At 44.5% G+C, this 15956-nt stretch overlaps 1 protein-coding gene across 3 annotated transcripts in view; it reads left to right on the plus strand.

Moving 5' to 3' along the window:
• The window catches only part of USP13 (ubiquitin specific peptidase 13), a 126572-nt gene that overhangs the window by 62684 nt on the left and 47932 nt on the right, over window positions 1–15956 (plus strand). For all 3 annotated transcript variants that reach the window (XM_077879734.1, XM_077879735.1, XM_077879736.1), the window contains 3 exons: window positions 9536–9661; window positions 11203–11356; window positions 13485–13659. In XM_077879734.1, coding sequence (XP_077735860.1) covers window positions 9536–9661; window positions 11203–11356; window positions 13485–13659 — 455 coding nt within the window. The remainder of the gene's footprint in view (window positions 1–9535; window positions 9662–11202; window positions 11357–13484; window positions 13660–15956) is intronic.

Raw genomic sequence — 15956 nt, forward strand, 5'->3', positions numbered from 1 at the left:
AAATGGTGGCTATGGATATAGCCAGTTGTCAGAATAGCTATTTCACTTTGGAGTGTAGGGTATCTGTGCTTTTGAGAAATTGTGGTAGGAAATAGCTAGGGTTGGTGTTTCTAGTGACAGTTGCTTTATGGATTATATGTGAGAGTCATCATTAACAGTTTTCAGAACACTGTTCTTTGTAAAATACAGCTGAGATGGAAGCAATAAACCTTACACAAATTTAAACGTTTTCTCCTTGGTAACATGATCTTGGCCCTTATAATATCTGTCTTCTCCTAAACCTCAACTTTGTTTGCTACGATTTCTCAAGAAGCTGATTGTTAAGAAACAACACACACACACACATTCCTATTCCATTCCCTTCTGCATCCCGTTCCCACCTCCAGAACTGAGGATTCTGAAGCTCTGCGGAGGTGTGGGCAGTCCTTGTGTTTGGTAAGCTGCTAGGAGGATTGTCAATATACTCAGGTATGAGAAACTCAGTTGGCTATTCAATCACTATTCCTTGATAGAATAACTGAAAGATGCATTCCGTCTCCTAAAAGCCAGACTTACATTTCTTTGTGTCTGCAGAATGGGCTACACACCCCTCCCTGGGTAGCTCCGTTGGACAACTCCAGGGGGCACTGCTCACAACCTAGTCTTTTTGAGTGGTCTCCTTGAAATTCTGCAGTGCATAGCTTGCATAGCTGCACTAGGCAGCCTGAATGGAGTGCATACCCCTTTTCCTCACCACCTGCTCTGACCTCAGTGCTCTGTCTTGACTTAGTAGGCAGATCTGTTTCTCATATGTTGGCCTCTGTGCTCCCACTGTAAGTCAGTCGACCTTAACTAGATTGACAGCAAGAAGCGAAAGTGAATAAACTCTTATTCATAGGGAAGCCAGCTCATTGGGGAAGTGGAGCAACTGGGAGATGGGAGAGTATGAAGGGAGCATTTAGAGGTGATGTTTGGAGATGGGGGGAAGGTAGGGGTTAAAGAGGGTGGATTCCTAATGGCCAGGCTGGGAGATCACAGTGGTGTGGAGGCAGGAAGGTGCATTGCTACCCAGCGTGGCAAGATAACGAGTTCCTTATCCATCGAGACTGGAACACCCTCATCTGGGATGTAGTCGAAGGGATGGTTTGGATGTGGAGCTGGGCTATAGGGGTTGTCCAGGCTTCTTCTACCTTTGAGCTCCTTTGGAGCCTTGAAGACGTGTTGATGAAAACAACGTGGTCCAACATTTTGTTTTCATCACATTTATCCTGGGTTTTCATCCATGCTATGGCACTTTGTGGACCACTTTCGAGTCAGAGACCACCTTCCTTGGTGGAGAAGGAGGCGGACTGGGACTCAGGGACTCTGGCTTCTTTCCTGCTCTGTGAGGAGCTGTGAGACTCTGTGCAAGTCACATAAACATCCAATCCCAGTAGTCCAAAGCCAGAATTCATCGAGGTGGTGGTTGTGAATGTTCCAAGTGTGAAGAGGTTCTCTCTCTGATGTAAATAAAATCTGTGTCTATGACATGCCTGTTGTGTTTTTAGAATCTCCTCATTGGAGAAAACATGGAATAAAAAATTACCAATTTAGTGATGTTTGCAAATCAAGTTTGGTTTTGTTAGTATTAAAATGTCCTTTTACATTAAAAAAAGTAGTTCTTATATGAGCAAAGTACATTATTTATTCATTCTATGAACAATGACTGCTCGGAGCCCTCATCTCCTCCCCACCATTGAGTTTAGTGACTGTTAACGCAGTAGCTCTGTGATCTCCAGGGGGCTGAAGCCTGCCTGTGGGAACCCCTGCTTTGTCTGGCTCAATCTGGGTAATTTGGCAGCATTTGGGGCATATTTGGCCTGTAGGTGTGTTTTGCTTGGCCTACACATAAACATCTGAATTTTTAGCTGCCCTTTTTTTTTTTTTTTTTTTTTTTTTTTTAGAGAGCGACAGAGAGAGTGAGCACAAGCATAAGCAGGGGGAGAGGGCCAGAAAGAATCTTATGCAGGCTCCATGCCCAGCGTGGAGCCTGACACAGGGCTTGAACTCATGGCCCTGGGATCATGACCTGAGCTGAAACTAAGAGTTGGACGCTTAACCGACTGAGCCACCCAGGCATCTCAGAGTTTCCAGCTTCTCTTAATCAGTCAGACCCTGTGACAATTCCAGGCCCGTAATAGCAGATGGCTGGAGCTGAGTGGCAGCCCTCCTTTCAAACAGGACACACAGTTCCCATCTGGCTCTAGTCCCTTTGTGATTCATGACTTGGCAGCTACACTGTTGTATTTGGGCGTGTGACCTTTGATCTAGATGATTTGTAAAATCCTTTCTTGCTCTGTGGTGTCATGATCTAGTGGTCTTAGAGAAAGAATCCTGGATGTGATGAGTAGTATAATGTGCATCTTTGGGAGTGGTGGGGAAGACCCATTTAGCTGAGTGGGATGTGAGTGAGTCTTTGGTTTGGGCATCAATAGGATCCCTTTAATGTTCAAAATGAGCTTGAATTGACCATATGATTTTCTCCGTGGCCCTGGAGGAGTCAGTTTTAAGCTGTTTCTTTAATAGACAAGTAATTCACGGTCAAATCTTCATTCCCCTTGACAGTGGAGGGAATTACTTTCTGAGGCATCAGGATTTTCACTTGGCAATTGGTTTCAGAGAAACCAATTTGTGAGACTCTTTCTTCTCTCAGGGGTCAGGAGCCCTTTGGCCAGATGGCCTTATTCCAGGCCTTTGGCATTTGGGACTTGTAATGTGCCTGAAATGCCCTAAGAGAAGAAAGAAGGTGTGCTAAACCAGAGAAGGGGAGAGATCACAAGAGGAATGTGTGGTGGAAGGGAGAGAGCAAGAGAGGAGTAGCAGCCCTATGGTAGGAGTGACTTTTTACAGGGCTATCACCAGCAGCAATGCTAATAACTAGGATTGCTAACGCAAGGCCAGGGTCTTTCTCTGTGCTCACAAATGCACAGAAACCTTGCCTGAAGTTGCACAGCCAGAGAGTGGCAGGGCTGGGATTGAACACCAGGTAGGGTGTCCCATGAGTCTGCTTTTGATCCCTACACCATCCTACTTACCTAACGGTTCTAGCATTTGCTTCATGTTTCCCAGTGCATGAGTGTGTGGACAGTGTAGGCAGATGACAAAAGGGGACCTGTAACGTTTGCAGAATCACCAGGTGGCTCCATGCCTCTGTCTTGCATCTTGGGTCATTTCTAGATGACATGCTTCCTGGTATTAAATTGGTCTTCTACCGACCAAGGTGAAATCTGATTTTTAAATATGCATGCGTGAGGCACATTTTCATCTATAAAAAGATTTGTGGTATTTGTTTTGGGCAGTGCCATTTCTACATAAATTTGTTGAATTGATTTTTAAAATTAAATTGCATCTGTAGTGGGTAAAACCTCTCACTATAAAAGGACACTTTTCTTTCTTCAAAAATATAATCCTGATCTTATGCAATTTGAGACCATGCTTTCACACATTTTAATGCTGAATAATTTATTTCTCCTTCCAAAGATAACATGTTTTAAACAATTCTGTATTTAAACCAAACTGCATTTCTTAAATGACAATTCATTTGATTTCCCCTCTGAAAAATCCTTGACACAAAAATGCTGGTTTCAGTTTTTTTTTTTTTTAAAGATTTTATTTATTTATTCATGAGAGACACAGAGAGAGAGAGAGGCAGAGACACAGGCAGAGGGAGAAGCAGGCTCCATGCAGGGAGCCCCAGGCAGGACTCGATCCCAGGTCTCCAGGATCACATCCTGGGCTGAAGGCGGCGCTAAACCACTGAGCCACTTGGGCTGCCCTGCACAGTTTTTGATCAACATGAGATAACCAGCGTTCTCTTTTGAGGTGGTGTAATTTAACCCCCAAACATGAGAACTGTTTTCACAATCTCTGTTTTCCTAGGTGGGTCAAATATAATATTTCTAACCCACCTTTTGAAAGATGAAAGATAGCTAGGGGATGCTCTCTGTTCCCTTAGCTTTGGAGATTTGGGGTTTGGATCTGGGTTAGGAATTACGGGTCCGAAGTTTATGGTTTAAGGTTAAAAGTTTAAACAAACAGATGCCATACACCTGTGTATTAGGGACAGCTGAGATGCATTTATCTTTTTTTATTCCTGGGTTTTTACAATGTAAATATCTGCGCTAGTGTTGCACTAATGTGATACAAAGCCCCATTCTTTCTATGTGTGTATTAATTAGAGGATTACACTCAGAGGAATGTGAGTGAAGAGTGTCTGGCTGCCTTCTTAGTTCCGAGTTCAACAGAAAGTCTTGTGTAAGCATTTGGGAAAGATTCTGAACACTGTAGTCCTCTTGCTAATTTTAGCTGATCTGTTTTGCAGTTGCTGATGGAGAAAGTAAGTACAGTATCCTATAAATACGACAGGTTCCTTAGGTGGTTGCTATTTTGGAGAGTCCCAGGGCTCCCTCTTAATAAAGTTAGTTGTCGCGACTAGCCATTACTTCAGGAGTGTGAGAGCCAGCTCACAGTGAGAGTGTGTGCTTCCTGAAGGCAGGTCCGACTCTTGGTCAAGTCTGGTTACTCCCTCTCATGTCCTGCAGTGACAAACCCATAGGGGACATTGGGATGACGTCACCGACCCATTGCCAACTAGGAAACATGGTTTCTTTGACTTAGTTCTTTGGCTCATATTTTGGCCTTTGGTTTCTTTTAAGTAACTGCCTTATGCAGAGCCTGGTCTTTATAAATTTTTTTTTTTTTTAAACTTGCAAGTATGCATGCAAGTAGCATTGCGTAGCTTCAGCAATTGCCAGTCTGGTTTCAGTAATCCTCCCTAAGCCCAACTTTTCCTTCCCATTCCCATCCTCTTCTCTGCCTGTCCCTTCTCTTCCCTGCAGTATGTTAACACAAAGTCCAAGCATCCTCCTCCTGTAAATGTTAGTATACATCTGTGACTAGAATACCTTCTTTTTTTTCCTCAACATAAATATCATGTTAAAAGTTGTTTAAAGTGTTAGAAGCACATCAACGAAATTAATAACTGTTCTTCAGTATCACCTAATACCCAGCCCATGTCTGAGTTTTCCCCTGTGGTGTCAAAGACGACTTTGACTTTTCTTTCTGCAAGGTATTGATTTGTGGAAGGAGCTGAATCATTTGCCCCAGGATTGCTTTACAGGTTATTGCTTTGTTCAGCTTGTGTTTCTAATAAGCTGGAAGTTAGATCTGGAAGACTTTTTACTATCTTGATATGAAGGGAACATACTGTTAGGCGAGTGTGGGAATTAGGGGGACTTGCCCTCTGGCTTAGGGCAGGGGTGCAGGCAGCCAGCCCAGCTGATGATCAAGGCATTAACGGTGGAGTGGTCTCGTTTGAACTAAAACGCTCACACCCAGCTGTGAAATTCAGGAGCTGGTCTGTAGTGTGACGTGGAGAGGGAGAGCTAGCATCTCTCTGTTTAGGAAGCCCTTTCAAATAACTTTCCAGTGATCAACAATCCTCAAGCTGTAGTTGCAGAGGATTGAACAATGCATTAAGAAAGGTCAGTTGAGAGAAAACAAGGAAATGAAATGGATCGAGAAAGGAAAGAAGTATGGGGGTGGATAGCGAAGGAGGCTGGACCACAGTCTGGGTGCAGGGCTGAGGTTCTGGGGTTTTCACCACAGTCCTTAGGGAGACTTCTCCCAGTTATATGATCACACAGTGGCAAAGAGCAGCAGCTAGCTTTTCTGAATTTACTGACTTGTTGAACTTCCCAAGGCAGCTGCTTTGATGCAGACTGGCAGCCACGTCAAGTTGAAGCCCTTTCTTTCTTGCAGGAAGAAATGCCATCAGCAGCAGGGAGGGAGTGCACAATGTGAAAAGATTTATTCCAAGCAGTGCCTCTGCACTGCAACGGGTGGAGGAATAGTTGCTGGAGTGACCTGTAGTGTCGGCTCCAGAGGCGCGTGGCTTTGAAGTGGGCTTATTCAGAGTCCAAGAGGTACTACTGTCTTCTTTTCTCAGCAACTGGGAAGATGGACTCAGGGCCATCAGAGATGAAAATTAGTATGTGAAAACAGTTATAAGACATGGGATAAAGAGAGGGACAGACACAGAGACGGACAGCAAGACAGGGACAGCAGATGACTGACTTTTGTAGCTGTGGCCCTGGATCACACAGCTGATTTGCCTCAGTTTCCTTATCCATCAGGTAGAGAAAATCATTATTATCATCGTTATCATCATCAGGTTAAGTGAGTTAAACAGGATACATCTATAAGGTACTCAGAACTATGCCTGGCACCTAGTAAGTATTCACCTGAGTTCCTAGAACAGTGACTGACATCAGTAAATTTCTGTTAAGTGGATGAATAAATGTTAGCTGTTATGCAAAGAAGTAAGGCATTATTTTTCAGTGTTTGTGTTGGCTGATACAGTGCAGATAGGCATCAGCAGGGTGAGTAAAGAGAGTTACAGTTGTTACATTGTTTTCAGGAGGTGTCTGTACAGGTAGGAAAAGTAATTATTGGATATAAGTCAGTCTTTACTTAGCACTGGAAGCACATCGGAAGCCATGCGTGTGTGCAAGCTGATCATTTACATTTGGTTTCTAAGTCCTCAGATGTCCAAATGCTGCCACTTTGGGGAATTGTCTTCTAAAAGCTGCTAGCACTGTTCTAGGTCTGGTGCAGGGTCCCTCAGCATTTGTTAGAGATAGATCCGTGTGTTGTCTGCCATTTGCCCATGGTATATCAGCTCTTGGAGGGTGGAATCCCCAGGAGTGCTCTGGGTGATGTTGGTGATTAGTCAGAACTGGATGACAAAGCCAGATGTATATTCAGCAAGACAGGAAATTCACCTGAGTTTTATAAGAAGCATGGCTTAAAACATATGTGTTGGGGAGATTTCCGATGTAGAGCCCCCTGGGCTGCAGGGAGACGGATGAGGGTTTTGGATCTATGTGATCATGCACATCTCCTGTGGTCTTTAGACCCTCGGCATTGGCCTGGGTGTCCAGGAGATCTCAAAGTGTGAGACGTGGCCTTCACCTGCCAAGTCCTGCAGAAGAGACAGGTCAGAGCAGATCGAAAGTTGAAGGAAGTGGGAGGCACTTTGTGCCGTGTGCCCAGTGGTGGCCCAGGGAGCATGTTCTCTGGACTCCAGAGGGGAATTGTGGCCTCCACCTGCAAAGCAAGTGGAGTTTTTTTTTTTTTTTTTTTTTAAGATTTTATTTATTTATTCATGAGAGACACGCAGAGAGAGGCAGAGACACAGGTAGAGGGAGAAGCAGGCTCCATGCAGGGAGCCTGATGTGGGACTCGATCTCAGGGCTTCAGGATCACACCCTGGGCTGAAGGCAGCACAAAAACACTGAGCCACCCAGGCTGCCCGCAAGTGGAGGTTTTGAGAAGAAGTGGGTGGGTAGCAGCCATACATTTTGCAGAGTATGTGAACTGCTTTGTTCTACTTGATTGGCAAGGTGAGGTTTGTCTCACTGAGACCTACTATGTGCGACAGCTGCCACTTCTGTCTTTGTGTCAGAGAGCCTGGAATTGGAATCAGAACCTGGAGTTCATTCTGGTTCTACTCTTGCATTAGCTGCAGGATCACCTGGCTAATGACCACTTTGAGTTGAAAGACCTGTCTGGCGTGTCTTTGCCCATCTCAGTTCCCTTGGCTATAAAGCGAGGATAACAGCAGTACCTTCTCTGCAGGGTTATGGTTGAGTCTTAAATGAAGTGACAGGTAGGCCATTATTAGATGAGTGAACTTGGAGGGGACTCAGGAATCAGCTTTGCCTTGAGCCCATCTCTGTCCTCAGTGGCAACATGGACACATCCCATTCTGCTTCTTCAGAGCATCTCAGGCAGATCGCCTAGATTTCCAACAGATTACCAGCATTGAAAAAGTCCACTTCGGCACTTGACGGGAGCACTGGATGTTATTCTATATGTTGGCAAATTGAACACCAATAAAAAATAAATTTATAAAAAAAAAAAGTCTACTTCACATCAAAGACAGTTTAAAGCTTCTCTCTTCTAGCAGGCTTGAGAATCTCAGAAACTAGTGGTACACAAGGGTTAGCATCAGCATCCTCTGGTAGGTTTTTGCTCTTGCTCCCTCTGGTTCTGGCCTCACTGAGTCAATCAAGGACCGTGGGATGGAGACATTGGACAAGAAGCAGAGCCTTTCACTGAACTAGTGTGTTTGGCTCCCTCCTGGCTGCCATGACTAGCCTTTATGTAGCGGCACATTAGCAGTTCTTTAGAGATGTCCCTCTTCCCTGCTTGTCCCCTTAGGGACCTCCACTAGGATCTCTCCCTGATGCTCTGTCCAGCTAATCTGTAACCCCTACCTCGGCTCCTGCCTCAGGTCTTTTCCGCCAGCTGACCTTCGATCGTCATATGCACTGTCCTTTCTGAAGGGAGCCTGGTTTCTTCCTGACCTGGTCTTCCAGTCCCCGGGGAAGTTCACATATCCTTGCCCTCCAGAGTTGTCCCTGCCACCCGTTCTTCCCACTCTGTCATCCTGGCAGCTGCTGCCAGTCTCCTCCAGCGTCTCCAGGTGAGGGGTGGGCAGGCTCCTGGTAACAACCTGTGTTCTAATCCAGAAACAGCCCAGGGCAGACACACACGCCTGAGCACCTCTGCAGCGGTTACTGGGGCGTGCGGTGTCATTTCCTGTTCTTGCAAGTACAGGCATACCTCGGAGAAAACTAGACCGCAGTAAGGGGGTTTGGTTCTAGACCACCGCAGTAAGGGGACTGTTGCAATCAAGTGAGCCAGATGAATTTTTTTGGTTTCCCAGTGCAAGTAAAAGTAGTTCATGTACTCGGCAAAATGTGTGGCTGCTGATGTATACTGTGGTCTATTAAGTGTGTAATAGCATCATGTCTAAAAAAAACAGTGTACGTACCTTATTAAAAACACCTTTTTGCTAAAAAATGCTAACCATCATCTGAGCTTTCATGGAGTTTTAATTACTGACCACGGATCACCATAACAAATACAATAATAATGAAGAAGTTCGAAATATTTCAAGAATGTCCAAAATTTGACACATAGACACAAAATGAACAAGTGCTATTGGGAAAATGGCACCAAAAGACTTGCTTGATGCAGGCCTGCCGCAAAACTTCAGTTGGTGAAAAAACACCACATGGTCAAACCACAGTGAAGCAAAGCACAACCAAATGAGGTGTGCGTGCGCCCCCCCGCCCCTGCCCCATCTCTCATGGGGAGGGAAGGGGGGTGCAACAGGACTCTCCTCGCCGTTGACTTCTCTCCAAGGACTCCTTCTCCCACCTCAACAGCCTGCTTGACCTGGGCTCTGACCGACCGGTTTGGCCACCATGGAGCCACACCTGTGAGGATGGGCCCCAGGAATGCCTTTCCTTGGAAAGTGAGGGTGTTTGTCAAGTCTCATTAGTGGGGTGCGAGTGTAGCCACATTCAGTGAGTGTTGGCTCTTACTGTTCAGCTTCAGCTGTCTCCTCTGAGAACCGGGCCTTCCGGTAGCCCCTCCTCTGCTGGCCGCCTCATGCCCTTGGTATGTACGAAAGGGCTGTGAGTTGGTTTTATTTTTTATATTTCAGCCTCAGCAAAATGGGATCTCTCCACGCATGTTCAAGGCCTTTGTAAGCAAGAGCCACCCCGAATTCTCCTCTAATAGACAGCAGGACGCCCAGGAATTTTTCTTGCACCTGGTGAATCTAGTAGAGGTGAGTCCGCCAGTGTTCGGAACTGCTCGAAGGGTCGGAGGGAGGGCGCGCAGCCCCCTTGGCAGGGCCGGGATGCCCCCCCCAGCCCTTCTCCGGAGTCGCTCACGCTCCCGGCTCCCGGCTCCCGGCTCCCGGCTTGCGCAGCAGCCGACTGGGGCTTTCTCCACTCAGCCTGTTTGGCCGTAATCGCTCCTCATGCCCTGTTTTCTGGTGCTTCTGGAGCTCCCTGTTCTCCTTTTAATTTGTACTTAAAGGAATGTTTGTCCGTTCTTTCATTCAATTTTTTTTTTTTTTTTTGATCTCCGTGACAGAGCTCCTTAAGAGTCCACTGTGGTATTTGGTGTCCTTGTGCCACCACGCAGAGATGGTCACACTTTGCTCACAGCAGAGTCAAATCTCATTAAGTGTGTGGTTTTTATTTTTATTTTATTTATTTTTTTAAAGATATTATTTATTTATTAATGAGAGACACACACACAGAGAGAGAGAGAGAGAGAGAGAGGCAGAGACACAGGCAGAGGGAGAAGCAGGCTCCATGCAGGGAGCCCGACGTGGGATTCGATCCGGGTCTCCAGGATCACACCCTGAGCTTTAAAGGAAGGCGCTAAACTGCTGAGCCACCCCTGCGTCCCAGTGTGTGGTTTTTAAAAGTACTGAGAATTCATGATGAAAGGCTCTCACCCCTACCCCCTTAAAAAAACAACTACTTTTTTTTTTTTTTTTTCTGATTACAAACCTGTTCTTTGCGGAAAATATAAAAAGGCACAAAGGAAAAAATGAGAATCACTCGTGGTAACAGCCCCTACAGACAACCGGTGCTGACATTTTGGTGTCTGACCCACCAGTCACTTTCTGGGAGCATTTATTCTCTTCATGCTGTTTTATAAGCATTGTTTTCTTTTCTTTTCTTTTTTTTTTTTTTTTAAGATTTTATTTATTCATGAGAGACAACAGAGAGAGGCAGAGAGACACAGGCAGAGGTAGAAGCAGGCTCCATGCAGGGAGCCTGATGCAGGACTCAATCCCGGGTCTCCAGGATCAGGCCCTGGGCTGAAGGCGGCACTAAACCGCTGAGCCACCCAGGTGTCCCAAGCATTGTTTTCCACTTATCCTGTTGTGAACATTTTGCCACATCATTACATATTTGAATGTAGTGTGATTTCTTTTTAAAATTTGTATATAATTTACACTAATGCATTTACATGACCATAGCATATGCGCCTTCATTTTTCCAGGGCAGTCCTATAGGATGGTTCTCCCACCCCCTTTCTTCTGATTCCATCTAGGTCAGTTCCTCTTTGATGACTGTTAGTAGCTGTGTAATGTTCATTCACATGATGAACTATAGTTTAACCAGTCCCCCCATTTTGGGATATATGGCAGTGTTTGGTTATTAAAGGACTCTGGTGAACCGCCATGCCCACAGGGAAGGCTTAGTAATGCCCAATCCTTACACCAGATTTATATTCTCTTCTATGCTGGTTTTTATTCACGGCTTAATATTTCATACTTTTACTAACCTTATATAATCTAACCTTCAGAGGAACCGCATTGGCTCTGAAAACCCAAGTGATGTTTTTCGGTTTTTGGTGGAAGAACGTATCCAGTGCTGTCAGACTCGAAAAGTCCGCTACACGGAGAGAGTGGATTACCTGATGCAGTTACCTGTGGCCATGGAGGCAGCAACCAACAAGGGTAATGGTCCCAGAGTGGGAAATTGGCCGTGTGCTTCCTCATCCGTGCAAACCCTGCAGTCAGAGATAATGTGGTTTAGTCACTGCTAAGTCACGTCAGGAGGAGACCCAGCCCAGATGGTGTCTGGTTGGCACGTCTCTTTACCTCAGCCCCCATGTGAGAAGAGTCAGAGGCATCATGGGTTTTTGTTGGAGGGATTATGGATAGAACCTATTTTAGTGCCTATAAATTTGACCAACTGGTTGATTTGGAGTCAGCTTAGTTTGGGGGAATATTATTTGTAATTATAGATGTGGAAAATTCTTTAATGTTAGCGCTCAATGATTTATGCCATAAATTCTGGGGGAAATGATCAGAATCGCATTTTTTGAGGTGAGACGATCTAGGAGAGCTTGCTTGAAGTAATCTGAGAATTGAAGACGCCTCCTGTGGGAGATGCAGTGGGGCAGGGCTCTTGTAGGGCAAGGCCCCTTAGAAGGGTCTTCGGACTTTGGAAACAGGAAGAATGTAGAGGAGCTGCGGTAAGGCTGGGGTCTCTGGGAAAGACTCCTTTAGTCCGTTTGTCTGGGAGAATGGGAGAATGGTATTTCTTAGAAATGAAGCAGAAAAAGGCAAAATGTTTGCTCTATTTCTTGTGTCCTGTGAACTGGTCATTTCTGTAAAAGTCAGTAATTCACTGGGTGGCCTTCTTTCCTCTTTTTTTGTGGGGGAGAGTCAGTTTGCTGTGCTAATTGAAAAGTGATGATAATGACATTTTTGGGATGAAATGATTTCCATTTTCTATAAGCTCATGCAGCTTTTGATCAGTTTCTAAATTCTTACCCATTTTATAAGGTAGAAATGAGGGTAGGGGTCTGTAGTTTGTTTCCAGTTTAGAATTAGGCTTAATTGTTCTCTCTTCCCAGCCTTGAGGAGGTTCCACTCAGTTCTGTGATCCTCTCTAACTCACTGTTTATAATTTGTGAGTGACAACTATTCTTTTTCAGAAATATTTATAATTTAGTCTCTGGAAATTGATTGCTGGGAACACCTAATGCTGGTATTCTAGATCTAAGTACATCATAAACTGATTGTGGACTGGACAATGAATTTTTTAAAAAAATATTTTATTTATTTATTCATGAGAGACAGAGAGAGAGAGAGAGAGAGAGAGACAGAGGCAGAGACACAGGCAGAGGGAAAAGCAGGCTCCATTCAGGGAGCCCAACGTGGGGCTTGATCTTGGGTCTCCAGGACCATGCCCTGGGCTGAAGGTGGCGCTAAACTGCTGAGCCAGTCGGGCTGCCCTGGACAATGAATTTTAAACCCATTTTCAGATGTGCTTAAGAAGACACAGAAGGGCATAAGGGTGCCTAAAAACTGATAATCAGGAGTGATTTTTTTGGGGGGTAAACAAAAGGAATTCCCAGAAAGACCCACTCAAAACTATGTAAAATTTTGACTTATAGGCAATTTCCAAGAGCAGATCTACTGACTCCTGGGAAGTTGATGATGTGCTGTTTCCTTTTTCCCTTGGTATTTAATTGTTTGAGTAGGAATAGTGTAGAAAGGCCTTCTAGGCTGGTAGCTCTGCTACCTGACCTTGTGGGTCACCTCATTGTCAGGGCAGTGCTGGTTAGAATCATGTGCTGAGTGCAGTGGAGGACTGTGGTCCCTACAGTTTAGCTCCTTGGTCCACACTCTCCATGACCTCTAATCAGAATGAGATGACCCTTGGGTCTCCATTCAGTGTGAGATTCTGTGATGTGAAGACTTTGTGATTGGAAGGTGGCATTTGGGTAATCCCAGCCTTGACCTCTGGACAAATGAAGGACCAGGTTTCTGCATCACTTATATCACATGTGAGGTCAGGAGGACCTCTGATCTGGGCTGGAGTTCACAGATCCCTCCCATCAGTCTCAAAGGGGAACAGGCAAAAAAATATGAATGGCTTATGCAGCCTGTCAGTGCCACTTTAAAAATGGCTCAAGAACAGCCCTTCAGTAGGCTTTTCTGGATCCATAAAGGGCAACAAATAAGTAATCCTGCCCTGGCCCAGATATCTTCAGGAAGATTGGCCAAAGGGAGTATTTTTCACTTCAAGAAGCTAGAGTGAGTACAAGTGAGTACAATTTGCTCTTTTACTCAGATGAACTGATTGCCTATGAATTGACGAGAAGGGAAGCAGAAGCAAACAGAAGACCCCTTCCCGAGTTGGTTCGTGCCAAGATACCGTTTAGTGCCTGCCTTCAGGCCTTTTCTGAACCAGAAAATGTAGATGACTTCTGGAGTAGCGCCCTACAAGCAAAATCTGCGGGTGTGAAGTAAGTGCGCATGTGTATGCACTTGTGTGTTTGTGCTTGTGTGGTGATAGTGGCATGAGGAGGGGCCCTTGAGAAGTGGGGATGAGGAGGGGAAAGGTGGCAGGGTATTGTATGAGTCTGTGCACGCTTGCTCATGTGTAGTGAGATTGGATTATGATTCATGCGACCCTCATGGTCAGAGAGCTTACTTGTGAGGCCTGTCCAATAAAATAGGCTTAGAATCTATATTATATTGTGAGTCAGGGAGGGAATGTCTTTTTTTTTTTTTTTTCTTCAAGCAAGGTTGGGATTTTTTTAAAAAATATTTATTTATTTATTCGTGAGAGACAGAGAGAGAGAGAGAGAGAGAGAGAGAGACAGGCAGAGGGAGAAGCAGGCTCCATGCAGGGAGCCTGATGTGGGACTTGATCCCGGGACTCCAGGATCATGCCCTGGACCAAAGGCAGGTGCTAAACTGCTGAGCCACCCAGGGATTCCTGCAAGGTTGGGATTTATCCTGTATTAGGAATCTGCCTTTTTTTTTTTTTTTTTTTTTGCCAAAGGAGTGTAGCCAAGAACTCCCCAAAACCTTCCACTCCCACCATTACATGGCAAGAATGATATTAATGAAGAAATTACAGAAATACTTATGACAGTTGTCAATATTTAAACTCTGACTATGATAGATTTTAATTCCATTATTAAAGATTTGGCTTTGAACATGGTGACCAGGGCTCTCAGAGCATCTCAAAGTGGACATAGGGCTCCTGAGCTTGTTTGGATGAGCTGCTCAGGACTTGAAAGATGTTGTTTCCACACTGTGCACCTCATTGTCAGGTACATAAAATTTTTTCTTTCTCCACTTGACACCTTAATTGATTTTATACAGTTGAGTCCTTGCCAATGCACATCATACAATTGGAAAAAGAGTACTCACAGTGCCATAAAATGAAGGGAGGTTTGCAAGTTTGGCTTTGAGAATTTTACTCCTTTTCGATATTCTTTGGCCGTCTGTCCTAGCTAAATTGAGTTCTAATTGATGTAAAGGGGCGTGAAGACTGAAGAGCTACTGCTAGATGTTTTTTATCACCTCAGGTAGCAGTGAAACTTAAATTGCTTATTCTCTGCAGCACCCATTGCTTGGGATTCCTCTTTGTTTCAGATGATTTACTTCATATGTTAAAAATGGGAAACACAAAGAATTTATTTTAAAAGCTTAAAAAAGCCATATTTTCCTAAAATAATTTTTAAAAATGTTGTTCATATCTGAATGAGAGTAGTAATAGTCCATTCAGTTATCAATTATCCATTGTGGAGTAAGTTTCCATCCTAGGATTGCTCAGTTATAGGGTCTGTGGTGTGTGTGTGTGTATGTGTCCTTGCAAAGAAGTGTTGGTGAATTGGTGCGTTCACTGTGTGAAATTCACTTCACTGCAACCTGGAGACCTCATTGGGTAGTTAGACATCGATGCACTATCTTAGTGGTAGACTCCATTTCTTTACTGAGATAGAATTGACATCATTGAGATATTGACATATGCTGATATATATTGAGAAAAAGAATATTCTGTCCATTTAAGGTATGCAGCATGACTTTTTTTTCTACTTTAATTATTGCTAATTGGTGGAAGAGTTTTCAAACATTGATCCTTTTCTCTTTGTACTTTAATTCTAATTCTGCTTGGAACATAGAAGTGATTAGGAGACCTGGGCCTCCTAGAAAGTCCTCAGCATCAGGTGTAAGCTGCGGAGTATTTTTCATTTACCTATCTGCTTGGCCATCCTTTTCTCCTTTTCAGAAAAGTAGCCTTATGTCTTACAAGTGCAAGGTGTGACTCTGGGTCTGCAGGAAGGAGCCTTCTCATCACTTGGAAAGGGCTCATCATTAAAATGGAGTTGGGAGGCATTAACTTTCCAGAAATGAAGACTCTCACTCGAGGATGACTGGTCAGGAGATCTGGATTCTTCTCCTGTCTCCACTCCCCAGTTTATGTTCTACCCAAGGGCAGAGTCACCACTCAATGTCTTTCTTCCATCTGTAATGGAGGAATGATGCTTGCATACATTGTTTTCTCTTCAAATGCTATTAATATTTAGTTGTAGGCAGTGCTAACCTAACTGTGTGGGGGAGAGGTTTCTGCTTTCTCCAATCCTTCATTTATGAAGAGGAGAGCACAGTGTGGGGTTCCAGAGCACAAGCTTTAGGTAGACAGGCAGTGTTTGAATCCCCAGTGTAGGACTTACTGATATGTGACCTTGGCCAAGTGACCCTACTGTTTCCTTATTTGTAAACTGGGATGATTGTAGTACTTTCTTCA

The sequence above is a fragment of the Canis aureus genome, chromosome 31 (genome assembly GCF_053574225.1).
Source record: "Canis aureus isolate CA01 chromosome 31, VMU_Caureus_v.1.0, whole genome shotgun sequence".
Lineage (NCBI taxonomy): Eukaryota > Metazoa > Chordata > Mammalia > Carnivora > Canidae > Canis > Canis aureus.